Below are 16,960 nucleotides of genomic sequence, written 5' to 3' on the forward strand. Positions count from 1 at the left end.
GTACTAATCTTCTGAAGAATGTCGGACCATGTCCGAGTCCATTGATATTCGCCGCATGTACCTCTTATCTTTCGCAAGCGCCTTCATGGAGGAAGATTGGCTCGTATCAACTTACAGGTTGGAGAGGAACTCAAACCAAAACAGCGTGAACAGCCTTCTTGTTATTCGACCCTGAACCTAACGGCCCTTAAATAGGTGCCCATTTTGGATGCCCATACTGTCGACGCAAACTTTCCTCCCCTCTGGCTCAGAAACGATACTGTCACAATGTCACAGCAAAGATGCCCATTCGCCTTGGACGATCTTTGGGGTCCAACAGTGCACCCTTGCCGTCGTGCATTTGACTTTACACTGCTTTTCGAACAATCAGTGCTGTCCATTCTGCCCTCCTCGCTTTTCTTGCTCTTGGCCTTAGGGAGAGGCTACCAACTGTGGCAAAGACATTACCTAGTCAGCGGGTGGGCCCTGCTAGGATCCAAACTGGTGAGTGCGGAAATGCACATCAGAAACAAGGGAACATGGGAAAGACAGCTCACAGCCGGAAAAAGACAGCATCCACGATTTCTGCCTGCCTTCAACTGGCCCTGTTGGTGATCTATTGTGTGGTACCCGCGGACCGCACCAGAGTATCGATTGCAGCCACTGCATTGAACCTGGTTGCGGCAATGGGACTGGCACTGCTTTCCTACGCCGAACATAGGAAGACCACGCGACCATCATTTCTCATAAATGGTTATTTGCTGTTGACTCTCCTGCTTGATGGCGTGCAGGTACGGTCACTTTGGCTTGCCAATGTAAGAACCAGCATTGCAAGTATTTTCACCGCGACTTTCGTCATGAGGGGAGTACAGACCGTAGTGGAATCGGCTACCAAGACCCGATGGTTGATGCAGGAGCACAATGCTCCCAGTAGTCCGGAAGACTTTGCAGGCATCGTGTCCAAAACCTTCTTTCTTTGGATTAACAACCTCATCCGGCTTGGCTATATGCGTGAGCTTGCGTTCAAGGATCTCTATCCCATGCCGGCTGGGTTCTGTACAGTGAACCTAGAGAAGGACCTGTGGGATGTCTGGGGACGAGGTATCTCTTTTTTATACTGCTATTGTCTTCTCATTGTTTCAGTGGAATAGAAAGTCGAACACTAATGCTCTTGTAGCCGTCAAAACCGGGAAGAACGCCCTTCTGGTGTCCACGATTCAAGCTTTGAAGATGCGCCTTCTAAGCCCAATCTTGCCGAGGCTCTGTCTCATTGCATTGACCCTTACACAGCCTCTTCTCTTGGTCCAAATGGTCAACTACATCCATGCACCCAGCACACCACCCGAGCGGAATATTGGCTACGGACTGCTTGGCGCCTACGCAATCGTCTATGTCGGAATCGCGGTATGAGAGTGATCTTTCTCCCGTGATACCGATCCTGGGCAATTATTGACGCAGTCGTAGATGACCACGGCGTGGTACTGGCATCAGACCTATCAATTCATTACCTGCGTGCGAGGCGCTTTGGTTGCGATTGTTTACCGCAAGACCCTCAGCCTCGATGTATCATCCACCAATAGGTCCTCCGCCTTGACTATCATGAATGCTGATGTCGAGCGGATTGTCGGTGGTCTCAGAATGGTCCACGAGATATGGGCGAATTTTATCCAAGTTGCGTTCGGAGCCTGGTTGCTGGAACGGCAAGTTGGTGTCGCTGTTGTGCCTTCACTTGTAATCGCATCTGGTATGCAGAATTCCGCCAGTCAGCGCTCTAGAAGTACCCGGCAGAAGCTGACTTTTTGTGCAGTATGTGCTCTGCTAACCATGAGGTTTGGAGCGTCTGCGGGTCGGCAGCAAGAGGCCTGGATGGGGGTGGTTGAAAAACGAGTCGGTACGTTGCCAAAATTCGAGGACCAATTTTCAACGTGGATGAAAGACTTATGATTATCAGGAATGACCACCAGCACCCTTTCTGCGATGAAAAGCCTGAGGATGTCTGGCTTGATGCGCAAAGTGATGGGGATACTCCAACAGACGCGGGAAAACGAGCTTAAAGCTGCTACTGGGTTCAGGTGGTGGGAAATTGGCGCGATGATGATGGGCGAGTCCAACACATATTCCCTCCAGTAAAGAGCCATGGCGGACAGTGACTGACGATCTGGGCAGGGTTCCTTCCGGTCATCATATCCCCGGTGCTGACCTTTGCAGTCTTTATTGCCGCAGACCATGCACGCCACGTCACCCTAGATGCTGGTCGAATGTTCTCCTCCCTATCACTATTGATGCTGATCTCACAGCCCTTGAGCATGCTCTTTCAATCTGCCCCGGAATTAGCCTCGATGGTGGCTTGTTTTCAACGGATCCAGCAGTTTCTGCTCACTGACCCGAGGTCTGACCAACGCAAGGTTGTTGCATCCACCCTCGACAAACTCAAGCCGACGAATGTTAAAGTTGAAGAAAAATCCTCGGTCACAACTGCTGCTACCATTTCCATCAGGAGCGCGAGTTTCAGCTGGCCGGGAGGTGCAAGCCCGGTGCTGTGCAACATTAGCCTGTCAATTCCCAGGCAGAAGCTCACCATGATCTTTGGGCCTGTTGGCTGCGGGAAAACCAGTTTGCTGCATGCGCTCCTTGGTGAAATCCCTGCCTCGGAGGGTGAAATAATTGTCTCCACCGGCACCACAGCATATTGTGCTCAAACACCCTGGGTTCGGGACGGAACCCTAAGAGACAACATTGTAGCATTCTCCGACTACGATGAACGTTGGTACAAGGCCGTCCTTCACGCCTGTGCCCTTGAAGAGGACCTTCTCCACCTCGAAGATGGAAATGATACGCAGTTGGGTGACAATGGGGCAAATTTGAGTGGGGGCCAGAAGCAGCGCGTGGTAGGTCACTCACTCTACTGTCTGTTCCTACGATCTTGTGTGCGTCATTCTGACCAAACTCATTGTAGTCACTCGCTCGAGCGATTTATGCAAGACGCAGTGTCTACATTCTTGATGATGTCCTCAGTGGGCTTGATGCTACTACAGAAGCCAAAGTTCTCCAGCGTTTGCTGGGGCCTAATGGGCTTTTACGGAATAATGGCAGTACAACAGTGTTGGCAACCCATGCAGGTGAGATACTTCTCCATACCTTTCGGACTGGGCTGATCTAGCTAACCGACAACTTCATGCACTAAGAGCACCACGCTCCTTACGCTGATCACATTATTCGTCTCAGTGCGAATGGTGAAGTGGTGGAACAGGGGTCGCTGTCCGAGTTGAAACGGCGCCCGAGCTCTTCAACGAGTGATACATCCCACGCGCCTACCCCTATCCCCGAAATTGAGATGGATGCCGAACTGCCCAGCACACAAGCTAGTTCTCCAACTGTGGAAAAGCCACAAGTTGCAGTCTCTGAGATTGGCTCAAGTTCGGCGGCAACAGAGTCGGCTAACAGGGTGAATGTGATGGTCTATTACATGCTGTCGATCGGGAAGCTCTTTTCTCTGGCTTATGTCCTAATTGCCATTGTGTACGCTTTTCTCTTCTGTTTCCCATGTAAGGGCGCCCACCTCTTGAATAGATTTGTTATGTTTTGAGATGATGCTGATCAAAGTGGATAGATGTCTGGGCCGAATGGTGGAGTGAAGCAAATGAGAGACATCCCGGATACCATCAAGCTATGTATATGGGCATCTATGCACTTTTTCAGTGCTCCTGCCTTATAGCTCTCGCTGTTCTGGGGTGGTGCGTGCATTCCATCTCCCCCGCTCTTCTTTCCCACTGTGCATTTAGTCCGCTTATTGATTCTCTGCCAGGCATGCTGTGATCAATGTTGTATCGTCCGCAGGGCGATCCCTCCACTGGACCCTTGTGCAAACGACTTTTCGGTAATTGCGCCGGAGGATGATTTGACAACATCTTTAATTCTGACACCAATGACAGGGCGCCCATGTCTTTCTTTCAAGCAACCAAGCTTGGTTCAATTGTTTCCAGGTTGGTTGATGGTTGAAACTCTATCCGGAGTGGATCTAACTGCTGTTTTATGAGGCAGATTCAGTCAGGATATACAGCTTGTTGACACAGAGCTACCCATGGCGCTTTTAAACATCTTCTGCAGTCAGTTCCGCCGTTTCCCCTTGTCCGGTGCATGGTTACTAATGTCAACGACAGGTGGCCTTATTATGCTGGGCCAGATACTCCTAATCATGACTTCATCGTATTGGGTGGCGATTTCGTACCCGGTGATATTCTTGGTGATGTTTGTGCTGCAGAAGGTCTATTTGAGAACCTCGCGGCAGCTACGGAAGATGGACCTGGAAAACAAGGGCCCCCTCTAGTAAGTGTCACGCTCCACTATCAGACGCGTTCCTTGGGCAAGCACCACTAAGCCTGAGTTATCTTCCCCTTACAGCTCGCAGTTCATGGAGTCTCTCGATGGACTGGCTACAGTCCGCGCCTTTGGATGGCAAGAAGGACTGATTCGGCAAAACCACAAGCACTTGGCTCAATCGCAGACCCCGTTCTATCTTCTCTTCTGTGTCCAACGCTGGCTGGCCCTAGTCATGGACTGCCTGGCTGCCGGATTTGTGCTTCTTCTGATCGGGCTGCTCATTGGACTCAAAGATCGGATCAGCCCAGGCTTCGCAGGCGTAGCCCTCTCAAACGTTATCAGCTTGAGCGGCATCTTGACTGACATCATCATGGTCTGGACCGAGTTTGAAACATCCCTGACCTCGATCGGGCGTGTCCGAGACTATGCCAGCGAGACCCCGGTGGAGGAGCTCTCCACAGCGACCACGACACCTCCCGAGAACTGGCCGGACCGGGGTCATATCGAGTTCCAGAATCTCACTGCCACGTACCAGTAAGTCTTTCATGTTTTCCTTGCTGCTGTATTTCCGAAATTGTATTGGGTCTCACAAACACGTGCCAGGACTGGGACTGTCCCGGCTCTGCGTAAGATATCTCTGAGAATCGAGCCCGGAGAAAAGGTCGGAGTGTGTGGTCGAACTGGCAGGTAAGTCAACGGTGGAGGTCCAAACCTCGGTACCGTTGTAATAGCATCCAAACTGACAGTGTGCGTCAACCGTTACATCGATAGCGGCAAATCCTCCTTGATGATGGCATTATTCAAAATGATCGAGGTGACTGAAGGAAGTATCATTATTGACGACATCGCCACCTCAACACTGCCGGCCGATATCGTCCGCACCGCCATGAATGCCATTCCCCAGGAACCCTGCTTCTTGCCAGGCTCTGTCCGTGACAATATAGACCCCCACCGCGTCTCCGATGATGTCAGCGTTAGTCAAGCACTTGCTGCTGTTCACCTGGAGAATATAATCGAACAGCAGGGCGGTCTCGACACCGACATGTCTCAGGTCCATCTCTCGCATGGACAGAAGCAACTGTTCTGCCTGGGTCGCGCGATACTGAAGCGGTGCAGGATTGTGGTGCTGGACGAAGCCACTAGCGAGTAAGTCATCTCTGCCTTCTCTTCTCTATCCTGACCTACTCACTTTGTTCCCCCAAACAGCATCGATGTTGCCACAGAACGGCTTATCCAGAAGGTCATTCGAGAGCGCTTTAAGGAATGTACGGTAATCACGATTGCGCATCGGCTCGATGCCATCATGGATAGCAATCGTGTGGTACTGCTCGATCACGGCGAGGTGGTCGAGTTCGATCCGCCGGCAGATTTGCTGGGCAGAAAGTCGCGTTTTCGGGTGTTCTACGAGGCTGGGAATTACGAGTAGGGCAGGGAGATTGGCTGGAAAGCCTACGCTGGATAGTGGACATCCTTGTCAGATAGCGCAAACGAGAACCCAAGGACCACTGCATCTGATGTCACACGCAGCTCAAGTACAGTACATACCCGGTCATATCACACCAATTGCCAGTCCTTCATAGTAGCTTGGCGGTCTCCGAGCACAGTGTTGGGGTCAGCCCTGATAACAGACTCCTTGAGTCGATTCTCGCTGACTTGGCCACCTCCCTGACTCTCGTTGCCATCAAAGTCACCACCAGATTGCTTGGTGTCTGTAGACTTACCCTTTAACTGTTTACCCTTGGCTTGCTTACCCTTGGATTAAGTATCCTCATCCTGCTTGCCATCGTCCTTGTAACTTTCAGGTTTGCCATCCTTGCCTCCCGTCTTTGCTGTTCTCTTGGTCCTCGTCCTCGCTATCCTCCTTGCCCTCTTTGTCGCAATATTAATTGCTGCCTTCCTTGCCGCTCTCCTGGTCCTCATTCGCATGATCATATAACCGCTTGAGAGATAACAGTATCATAGGGGCTATCTAGTAGGAGTTGTGTCCTATACTACGTCTATCGTCACAGTGCGGCGGAGAGTGAAGCTCGATCAGTAAACCGGTGGTTCATATTCAAATGGAGGTAATGACTGGACTAGGATGCCTTGCTACGTGGCAGCGCACCCAAGGCAACAAAAGATGCAGCAATCAGAAATCGAACGAACAAGTACCTGAACGGATGTTCAATCCGAGGTCATCGAAGGGTTCAGCGAAGCATTACTTAGTCAAAAATAAACAGGCAAAGCAGAACGCCAGCGACATCGTCTATAGATGTCAAACGGCCGACTAGCTAACCTAGTAATCGTCACCACGACTGATAACTTCCTTGCCGCCGCTGTGGAGGAGAATGGTCTAGAGCACGAATTAACTTCGATCCAAGGCGTATCATATAGGGAAAGGGAGCCATACATGTTCGAACTGGGCGGTGTAGGAGCCCTTCACGTCGACAAGCGGCGCATAAGACTCGACAATACCGTTATCGATCAGGTTTTTCATCTATGGAACCCGTCAGTAACAGAAGCACAACAGCCCCACGACCATGGAGATACTCACCCCGAGATGATAATGGGACACCCCGAGTCTCTCCAGATACCGACGACAGAAAACAATCGACCCAAAATTCGAATCGATGGTCTTCAGCAGCGACTTCGCAGATGCGAGACGCAGGTTGGCACCGGACACGTCGGTGTTTCTACCGTAGCCGTAGAGGCCCACCTGTTGAGAAGTTATTAGAACCTGAATCGCACATCGAAACCGGTGTATACGTACATCATCCTCTAGATACCCCTTGCCGGTGCTTCCAAACGTCTCGATGGCGAACACCTCTCCTTCCTCCATCTTGTCGCGATTGTTGCTCTTGATGAACGGGACTTGCTTCCCGCCATGAATCTGATAGCGCAGAATGTCATGCCCGGTAATGTTTCGGATGGCCTTGACGGGGCGGGTCTTCCCATCGATTTCGACCTCGTAGCTTTCCATCACCTCCTGGATGGCTGCGCCGATTTCGCCCATTCTCGCATCAATACCGGCATGCTAGCCAAATCAGTCATCTGGCCTGTGTCCTTGGAGCCACTGCACATACCTTGATACCGGTATTGGTCGCCTCCCTGACCGCAGTAAGAAGGTTATCGTACTTGTCCTCGAACGCGACCGTGAACGCGGAGTCGACAATGCGCCCATTCACATGGACCCCGAAGTCCACCTTGAGAACGTCGTTCTTATCCAGAATGACATCCTTGGCGCCAGGGTTCGGCGTCCAGTGCGCCGCCACATTGTTCAGACAGAGGCCGGTCGGAAACCCCATGCCCGCATGAAAAGCGTCGCCGGGTTCCAGGCCCTGGTGGCCGGTGAGCGCGCGCACGCCGTCCTCGATCCCTTCGGCGATGGCGGTGAGGCTGGCGCCCGGCTTGATCAGTTCCCGCTGGGCATACTGCCGGACCTGGCGGTGGACCTCGGCCGCCTTGCGGTAATCGGGCAGGAAGTCGTCATCCCAGAGGCGAGAGTTGTAGCGCAGTTCTTCGTCGGTCGTGCGGGCGGTGTTCTCGTCCTCGGCGTAGGGGACGAGTTCTCCGCGCGGGTACTGGCCGGACGGGAAGAGGGTGGAGAGCGGCACCCGCGGTGGGGTGGTCTGCGCGGTGGGGGTGGTCTTCTTCTTCTTCTTGGATCTCTTGCGTTTCTTTTGTTTCTTGTCTAGGTGGCGGAGTGATTGTGTCAGTGTTGTTTATAAGGTTGATCTGAGTGGTGTGATGCGAACGTACCAGCAGTCGAGGCTCCGTTCACCCCATTTTCTTCCTTCGAATTGTCGTCGTCGTCATCATCGTCGCTGATGATCCCTCGATCCAAGTCCGCAGAGCCGGAGCCATTTCGAGAGGCCTTGACTTGAGGGTTGGCGGGCTTGAAGTCGGAGGAGTTGGGGGCTAAGTCACACGGTCAAGTTAGATCCAAGGATTCATTCTTCGTGTTAAGATGGCACATACCATCGGGTTCCTGCCGATATCCCTCGGGGGTCTTAGATCCCATGTTGAAGTAGTTCTAGAGTTTGTCACGCACGCGACTGGCATGGACTGTTAGTGTTGAGGAGGTTGATGTGGTTGCGGAGAAAACAAAGGAACGCCCCGCGTGATGTTCGTGATAGACCCTGGACGGGCTGAGTCAGCAGCCTCCCCGCCAGAAGCACATTAGCTCTAAATTTGGTGTGTTTTCCACGCCTTCTGGAAGGCCTTAAGTAAAATACAGGGCATAGGATCATATGGTTGCCATGCCATGTGTTGGTTCTCCTGTAGTAAGGCACATTGTAATATTAATAGCACAATTTGATCAAGTTTGGCTACATGGCTTGCGATTGTGTTGATTATAAAGTCATCCAGGGAAAACATGACCAAAAGCCAGTCTCGAAGCTTATTGTGAAGCTAGAACGCAATTGGGCATCGGAGGGCGTTGAAGGATGCTGTAGCCGCGGATGCTTCTCAATCCCGGATTGAAATCTAGTCGGGGCACAAAGAGACGTTGGAACTTGTCGAAGTATCTACGATACTACGCTCACTGTCGCTACTCAGAGCTTTCAGTCGACCTCTATCCGGAAGATGCAGTCCTGGGACAGTCCGTCTGGGCATGATGCAGCTGACTCGAATACTGAAGTGCGCACTTGGACAGAGCTTGATATACCTGAGCGTGAGGTCCTCTACTAATCGCTTCCACAGTGCCCGTGACGGGGGTCTGAGGTTCATCGCGAGAAGCTAGATGACGAACCCCCTTCGAAAATTATGCTGGAGTGTGGGGAAACGAACAAGGCTCGCAGGTGGTCATAGCTCCCATTTCAGCAAGCAGAGGTGCAGACACGGCTCTGCTGGCATAAATCCATCCCACTGCCATCGGAGGATATATGAGTAGCATGACCACGCCCACCCCCAGCTTCAAATTAGCGCTGTGTCATGATTGCGTGGAGGCTAGAACTCATTGTCCTGCATGTTCCGAAAGTGTCTCGTCCACATTCCGGAACCCGTGGTGGGTAAGCGGCGCGTGGCGCCCAGATTTTGAGCCCAGTTACTCGCAAGAACGCCCCCAGAAGTATGCCGCAGAATCACATGCATTCACATGTCCGTGAGCTGGAACATGGCATCGAGCTGATCGCATCTCCTGTGGGGTGAAAGAGGAAAAATTATCTGGAGCTTCGGGTCATTTTATGCGCTCATCGAAAAACCGAAGACAGACTTCTTCTATTGACTTGTCAGGGCGTGGTTGTTGAAGAGTGGCGAAGACCGCTTCAACGCATCCGTCGTCACGAAAACAGCCGTGACTCTTATCGGAATCGATCGGTAGGTGGATGTGGGATACCCCGAAAAGGACCGAGCATGATCGACGTGTGTACCAGCGTCAGCTACATGGTGGTTTGCTGGTGCAGCCGCGGCTGGCTGGAGGTTGTTCGGACATGCGGGGAGATGAGGAAGGCTTATCGAGGGCGCACATCCTCGGTAGGATGGAAAAGGGCGCAGTGGACTGATAAACGGTCTTGGGCCGTTGTAGCGCTGATTAGTCAATTAGTTAGACACGGATTGCTGACGCCAATGCTTTCGGACGAGAGACCATCTCTCCGGACGCCCTGGCTCTCCTCTCCTCAACTTCCCTCACATATCAGAGCATCGGCGGGGGGGGGTTCAAGCTATATCAAAGGGTAGAGGTGAATGTATCGAGTCATCAGAAACGATAAGGCCCGAATCGGAGGCGGTGGCCGGCGCGTGCCGGGCGGGGAACCCCAGCCCCAATCGGGTCCAGTCGGCCGAAAGGACGAGTTGCCCGCGGAGAAGTCACGTGGTGATAGAGTGGGTGCCAGTGGGTGCAACCCAGACTCATTCCTGAGTCTATCTGCATGCTGGTCAGAAAGTATCTCTATCCACCCTCCATTATCGGCGGTACCCCGCGACCATGGATGATCCGAACTTCCCATGGGCCGCGGCTGTCCGTGGGTTCTGACGTCGTCGAGCCCACCTCATGCCCTCCGATAAGATTCTGGGCGTTGAACTTATATACTTTGCCTCTCCCTCCTTCGATTGCAGAGCTGGAACTTACTGTGCTTAAGCTGCGATCTACACTACTTCTTTATCCCTTCTATACCTCTTCTCCTCTGTCGACTCAAATCGAGATCGGTGTCAATTTCACGCTACCAAAGTCTTCACAATGAGCCAATCCGAGGCCCAGCTCAAGGACGTGGCCATCCTGGGCACTGTGAGCACCGAAGCTCGCAAGATCCTCACCAAAGACGCCTGTGTCTTTCTTGCCATCCTCCACCGCGCCTTCAACTCCACCCGCAAAGCCCTCCTCCAACGTCGCATTGACAGACAAGCCGAGATCGACAAGGGCCATCTGCCCGACTTCCTCCCCGAAACCAAGCACATCCGCGAGAATGACGCCTGGAAAGGCGCTCCCCCGGCCCCTGGTCTGGTCGACCGCCGTGTTGAGATCACAGGTCCCACCGACCGTAAGATGGTGGTGAACGCGCTCAACTCGGATGTCTGGACATACATGGCTGATTTTGAAGGTTCGCCGCCTGTTCCCGCTGCTATACTCATCGTTTCTTCAAGGTGCTAATTCATTCCAATGAACAGATTCCAGCGCCCCCACCTGGGAGAACATGATCAACGGCCAGGTCAACCTCTACGACGCGATCCGCCGCCAGGTCGACTTCAAGCAAGGCAACAAGGAGTACAAGCTGCGGACGGATCGGGTGCTGCCGACGTTGATCGCGCGCGCGCGAGGCTGGCACCTCGAGGAGAAGCACTTCACCGTCGACGGCGAGCCCATCTCGGGCAGTCTGTTCGACTTCGGCCTGTACTTCTACCACAACGCCAAGGAGCTGGTGGCCCGCGGGTTCGGGCCGTACTTCTACCTGCCCAAGATGGAGTCGCACCTGGAGGCGCGTTTGTGGAACGACGTCTTCAATCTCGCCCAGGACTACATCGGCATGCCCCGGGGCACGATCCGCGGCACCGTGCTGATCGAGACGATCACTGCCGCCTTCGAGATGGACGAGATCATCTACGAGCTCCGCGACCACAGCTCCGGCCTGAACTGTGGCCGCTGGGATTACATCTTCTCCTTCATCAAGAAGTTCCGCAAGCACCCTAATTTCGTGCTGCCGGACCGCTCGGACGTCACCATGACGGTGCCGTTTATGGATGCCTACGTGAAGTTGTTGATCAAGACCTGTCACCGGAGAGGTGTTCACGCCATGGTAAGTTTCAGCCCCCAAAACAATCAAAAGAAGCGATGAAACATGCTAATTCCCACCAGGGCGGCATGGCAGCTCAGATCCCGATCAAGACCGACGCAGCGGCCAACGACAAGGCGATGGAGAGCGTTCGTGCGGACAAGCTGCGGGAGGTGCGGGCGGGCCACGACGGGACCTGGGTTGCCCACCCGGCGCTGGCGGCGATCGCCTCGGACGTCTTCAACACGCACATGCCCACCCCCAACCAGCTCTTCGTGCGCCGCGAGGACGTCAACATCACCGCCAACGACCTCCTGAACACCAACGTCCCCGGCAAGATCACCGAGGAGGGCATCCGCAAGAACCTGAACATCGGCCTGTCGTACATGGAGGGATGGCTCCGGGGCGTGGGCTGTATCCCCATCAACTTCCTCATGGTAAGCTTTCCCCCTGCATCAATCCAATCACCTTGCAGACCTAACCCCTGATACAGGAGGACGCCGCCACCGCCGAAGTCTCGCGCAGTCAACTCTGGCAATGGACGCACCACGGCATCACCACCTCCGACGGCAAGAAGGTCGACAAGGCCTACGCCCTGCGCCTGCTGCAGGAACAGGCCGACGATCTGGCCGCCAAGGGGCCCGCCGGCAACAAGTTCCAGCAGGCCGCCCGCTACTTCGCCGGTCAGGTCACCGGCGAGGACTACGCGGACTTCCTAACCACCCTCTTGTACAACGAGATCTCGTCGGCGGGCAGTGCCTCCCCCGCGGCCAAGCTGTAGATCGGCTGGCCGTCGTTTGCTTTGTGGGAGAAAAGGAAGATGACACGGTTATTGATTAATGCTCTTATTATTTTCTTGTGATGTTAGCCACGGTATTATAATTCCAAACTGGACATTTTTATGACTTGAGCAACCCTGTTGGTGTAAGATCGAATCAAGAAAGGACATTAATGTCCTCAACCCGCAAGGAACCACCAAAGTGGAGCTACAAGTTAGGGGCGCCCTTTGCCATCTCTTGATGCATGCGTATACGCCCCCGAAAAAAAAAGATAAAGTAAAGGGGCCAGAAAAAGAAAGCATCGAGACAGCATGTCGTCGCAAGAACAAGACACGAAAGTACTCCAGTATCTCAGAAAGTAGAGTCCCAGTCTAGAGTCCGCCAATGCGCCTGCTAGACTACTCTCGGACACACACAACACCGGCTAACGTAGAGCTGGAACCGACCGATAAGCTTTGCGGTGCGGGTCGCACCCACTTCCAGCTCGACTAGGGCATCTATTTTAGTGCTTCTAGTCGGATAATGGTCGAGATGAGGGGTCTATCGCGCTAATGGTACAGTACTATAGTAGCTAAGTGAGACTTCGAGCGCTGACGACACGACGATGTATTCGGATGAATGTACAGCACATCCCAAGAGACGGGCTTGCTTTGTAGTACTGTAAAGCGGAGAGAGGGTGAAGGATAAGCTTATGCTCCTGATTACCTGCAGGATGGCGGGGCACCATAGACTAGACCAATCCATGTACTAGTCTACTGTCCATGAAATGCGCCCTCCTCCTTCAGCTCAAATATCTATAAGCAACATAATGCTTGGAAAGCAGGCACTAATTTATGTCATTCTGTGTGCAACTAAAGCCGTATCTGCATGGAAACCCGAAATATGACCAGCATATGAACAGTCTCCATCCCACTAGACCCAAAACAAGACTGTACTTTCATCACAGAGCTGCTCGCTACAATAATCGCACACTGTCATATATTGAAGGAGCAACTCCCAACATCGCGCCCCACACATCACCCAACACCCAATGACACTAATCCGACAAGGACACATTAGATGTAGAACATTGTGTCCTTGACGGCACCGTGAATGGTGACCCTGCTACCGTCCACGGTATCAGCACCACCCCCACCCCCAACGCCAGTGATCACGCTACCGGTCGGTGTCGCATCGTACAGGTCAGACAGATAGCATCGCGCTCGCTCGCAGACCAGATCGGCATAATATGCAGGCGGGCAGATGCTCACGGCCTTGGTCGCCCGCCCGAACAGATAGCACATCTTGTGAGTGAGGTCTTCCAGGATGTCAGCTGTGTTCTGCCCTGCCTTGGGCCTCTCTTGACAGAAGATCTCGTCCCAAACAGTGAAGTAGTGCGCCGGGCGAGCAGTCCCCTTGAGAGCAGTGTGAGCCTGTAGATAGAACTCCCAGTTGCGGGCTTCCGTCACACCGCGGTCGACTACAGTGCCATTTTTGGGATTCAAATGGCCATCGGCGTCCTCTTCACGCGTAGGATAGAAACGTGTGTGATGCCGCTTGCCCACTATCACGACCGAGATCCGTGGTAGCCCTTTGGCATACTTCAGCTGCTTGCAAGCGCTCTTGAGAAGGGGTAGTTCTTCTTCAACAACCATTTCATACTGCCCTTCAGATACTCCGTCGCGGTAGACAATGATATTGTCCGGATACTGACCCTTGTTGGTCTTAGCCCACCGGCCGAGGTGAGCTTTCAGCATCTCGTCCAGCTCACTGACCCTCTCTTGGCGGGATGTCTGGATTCGGAGCTCTGCTGGCCATTGACCCAAGTGGGAATCAATCGAGGCAACCATTCCCGCAACACTTGGGGCCTTTGAGGATGACCCGGGAGAGGGGTGAGTTACATCGATACCAACCAGCATGGTCTTTCCCTTGCTCACTATCCCAAGCTCTCTAGGAATCAGCTGATTCGCACCCCCGAGCTTCAGATTGACCTTCAGGCCGACGTTTGCGAGGTATTGTTCGCGGCCCCTTTCGTTCGTGAAGTTTTTGACAAGCACATTTACATTGCGGACACCCACTCGAATGTCACAGACTCGCTTCATGCAGTTATAAATGTCCGTGCTTTGGTCGGTAAGAATGCCAAGAATCATGGTAGGCTTATGAGCGGCCATCAGCCCCTCGACAGCGCCACCAATCTGACCATCCACGTTACCGCGAGCGAGAACAACGCGCTCTCCACCTTTAGGGGGTTTAGCCTCAACCCCGACTTCTCTCAGCTTCGTCACAAATTGTTCCAGGGCGGCGTCCAGTACCTCGCGCGAGGGGGCTCTAGTTGGGCTGGAGTCCAAGAAAAGCCAGGCCCAGGAACCTAAGGTTGAGCCGATTGAGAATTTGATAGACCTCATATTCCAGCTGCCACCGCTGGACAGGAGTCTCTTCTCTTTGTTGTTCGCGTCTTTGTAGAAGATCTGAGGGGCATCAAGGATGCGGGCGGGTACTGTGATGAGTCGGGGATCTGCTTGGATACCGAACTCTTTCAAAGTAGCATTTGAAGCAGCAGCGAGCCCGAGGATGCGAGTTCCATTATTCACAATCGACTGAGCGTTGACTGGCGGAAAATTGACTGCAAATTCTAACATTTTTCTTGTCTGGAAGGGGCTCAGTTTGGTCTTAGCTTGCTGCCCAGGTTCGACGTTGCAGACTTCGACGGGTAAATAGCTAGGATTCTCGCGAGTCCCGACATTTATCACTGGCATTCGGGGATCTAGATTTGTCATACGATAACGCTCCTCGAAGAAGTCCGCCACACTGATGTATCTTCCAGCCGACGGAGGCCCCGCTGTAACTGGCTTTTTGCCCTTCTTCTTCTTCGAGGATGCGGACTGCTGCTGCGATGACTGTTGGCCAGCTTCGTCCAACCAGAATTTCACATCCTTGGGACCGGCTCCGAGATAAGCGACTATCGGAGGATGTGGCAGCGATGCGCCATCTCCCCTGTTAGCCAGACTAGCGATTTTCTTGAAACGTGGGATGATCACTCCCTGCTTGTTTTTGCGTTCGATGTGTGTTGCCCGGATTCTCAAGGTCTTCAGGAAACGTTGTAGGGAGTGGAATTCGAAACGGTGGGGTTGTTGATAACTGGTTATCAAGTGCGCTAGCGCGCCCTCCTGGTAGCAGGCCGCATATTTGACTTGGACATTGACGAGGAGGCGACTAGTTGCAGCACGGACACTCACAAAAAATCCACGAAGAGCCTCGAGCCCATCTCCGAGGTTATAACCCTCTTTCTGACCCTGAGCGATGGCAAAGTGTCTATTGGCACCCACTGAGTAAATGTTCGGGTCGATCTTGGGCTGATGGCCCAGGACGATGTTCATAGCTTGGAGAATCTCTGGCTTTTTGTCGAACATGTTTGTCGCATTGGCTGAGGTCAAGTAGTCCAAGAGATCCGACGGTTCGAGAGTGCCGGTGTGCTGGCACTTCACTCGATAGACCTTTGATGGCTCTGGATATTCATCGTCGTATTCATCCCGGTAGCGAACGTCATACGTGTGATCATTCTCGCCTTCCTCCAGAAGCTTATCCCGAGAGATGAGAGTGGAGACGAAGTCGGTGACAACGCCATTTTGCTGCGAAGCAAAATGCTCCTCAATCAACAATTTGATGACTTGCTTCGCCTTCTTGCCGGTAGGCCTCCTGACGGACTGGTCTTCGAGAATTTCGACGCGATGGCGGTGCAGGGCTTTGCCGATCGACTTAAGCTGAAGATAGTTGGCGAATAAGTCGACTCGCTTTCCCTGTGTACCGTAGCCGGGACGCAGGGGGTATTTTCTGTCTTCGGACGAGGGCGGTGTCTTGACCAATGCTTTCATCATCTCATCCTCCTTCTTTTCGACCTGAGAGCTGGGTTTGAGGTCTCCGCCGGGGGAGAAGACTGGCGGGCCGTTATAGTCAGCTCGCCCGCCGCGGGGCGCGCGGCCGCCACGAAATGCATCGGAACCTCTGGGACGGCCACGACCCCTGCTATCGCCTCTCCCATCGTTTCCAGGACGGAAGGGAAGATCGAAAGAGCCACGGCTGCCTCTACCTCCACGGGCACCACCTCCGCCGCCTCGATCTGCATGATAACCTCCTCCACCACCTCCTCGACCGCGGTCACCGCCCCCTCCCCGACCACGGTCACCTCTGGCACGGCCATCGCCTCTACCACGGCCTCGTTGTTGGCCACCTCGAGAATCAGACATAATGGGGACGAGCTGACGCGAGGAGAGTCAAGGTCAGTCAAAGAAAGGACAACTTCTGAGGGAGTCGAAAGGTCAAACAAACAAGTAGCAGAGGCGGATGATAGAGGTCGTTGTGGAATTGTTATGTGATATGTGATGATCTATAACTTAGCTCCGACCGGAGAAGTGGGCTCCACCACTCGGGTCTGGCGCTTCGCGGTGGGTCAAGCGGCGTGTTCGTTCCCTTGGAACCGAAGGATATGACAGACGAGACTCCGCTGAGTTGGACACAATGCGTGGAGAAAGGATAATGCTGCATGAAAGACAAGCTCCAACAGTCGAGAGGGTAAACGATGATGATGACTTGGGTGAAAGCACGATGAGGAGCGAAGAGGGAGGCTTTGAGATCAGGTGGTGCGGGGTACTTACTGTCTATATGGCCGGGAGTGAACCAAGAGTAAATAAATCGGCCGGTCTGGATCCCTGGTGCTGGTGA

General features: G+C 53.3%; 4 protein-coding genes across 4 annotated transcripts; 2 read left to right on the forward strand and 2 right to left on the reverse strand.

Moving 5' to 3' along the window:
- Positions 1-267: 267 nt before the first annotated feature.
- BO82DRAFT_371093 (P-loop containing nucleoside triphosphate hydrolase protein) lies at positions 268-5,725 on the forward strand (the record flags this gene model as incomplete). Its single annotated transcript, XM_025637246.1, has 19 exons — positions 268-483; positions 549-1,080; positions 1,157-1,383; positions 1,444-1,723; positions 1,787-1,870; positions 1,931-2,054; position 2,146; positions 2,277-2,867; positions 2,936-3,098; positions 3,165-3,524; positions 3,590-3,713; positions 3,785-3,856; positions 3,912-3,962; positions 4,021-4,085; positions 4,140-4,305; positions 4,381-4,833; positions 4,903-4,986; positions 5,071-5,445; positions 5,506-5,725. The coding sequence occupies 19 exons, from the start codon at positions 268-270 to the stop codon at positions 5,723-5,725; spliced, it is 4,188 nt and encodes a 1,395-aa protein (XP_025496349.1).
- A 477-nt stretch (positions 5,726-6,202) lies between these two features.
- On the reverse strand, positions 6,203-8,389 carry BO82DRAFT_350443 (putative methionine aminopeptidase, type II). Its single transcript, XM_025634154.1, has 7 exons — positions 8,257-8,389; positions 8,038-8,196; positions 7,362-7,969; positions 7,049-7,312; positions 6,833-6,994; positions 6,689-6,775; positions 6,203-6,631 (listed from the first exon to the last, which is right to left on the reverse strand). Exons 1-7 carry the CDS (start codon positions 8,297-8,299, stop codon positions 6,575-6,577), a joined length of 1,380 nt encoding a protein of 459 aa, XP_025496350.1. The 5' UTR covers positions 8,300-8,389; the 3' UTR covers positions 6,203-6,574.
- Positions 8,390-10,181: 1,792 nt separating this feature from the next.
- Positions 10,182-12,394, forward strand: BO82DRAFT_301006 (malate synthase). The gene is made up of 4 exons (XM_025632071.1): positions 10,182-10,814; positions 10,882-11,507; positions 11,567-11,920; positions 11,977-12,394. Exons 1-4 carry the CDS (start codon positions 10,454-10,456, stop codon positions 12,262-12,264), a joined length of 1,629 nt encoding a protein of 542 aa, XP_025496351.1. The 5' UTR covers positions 10,182-10,453; the 3' UTR covers positions 12,265-12,394.
- A 687-nt stretch (positions 12,395-13,081) lies between these two features.
- BO82DRAFT_350445 (putative RNA interference and gene silencing protein (Qde2)) lies at positions 13,082-16,833 on the reverse strand. The gene is made up of 2 exons (XM_025634155.1): positions 16,568-16,833; positions 13,082-16,497 (listed from the first exon to the last, which is right to left on the reverse strand). The coding sequence occupies exon 2, from the start codon at positions 16,483-16,485 to the stop codon at positions 13,318-13,320; it is 3,168 nt and encodes a 1,055-aa protein (XP_025496352.1). The 5' UTR covers positions 16,486-16,497; positions 16,568-16,833; the 3' UTR covers positions 13,082-13,317.
- Between the last annotated feature and the right edge of the window lie 127 nt (positions 16,834-16,960).

Source organism: Aspergillus uvarum, assembly GCF_003184745.1.
Source record: "Aspergillus uvarum CBS 121591 unplaced genomic scaffold BO82scaffold_4, whole genome shotgun sequence".
NCBI lineage: Eukaryota > Fungi > Ascomycota > Eurotiomycetes > Eurotiales > Aspergillaceae > Aspergillus > Aspergillus uvarum.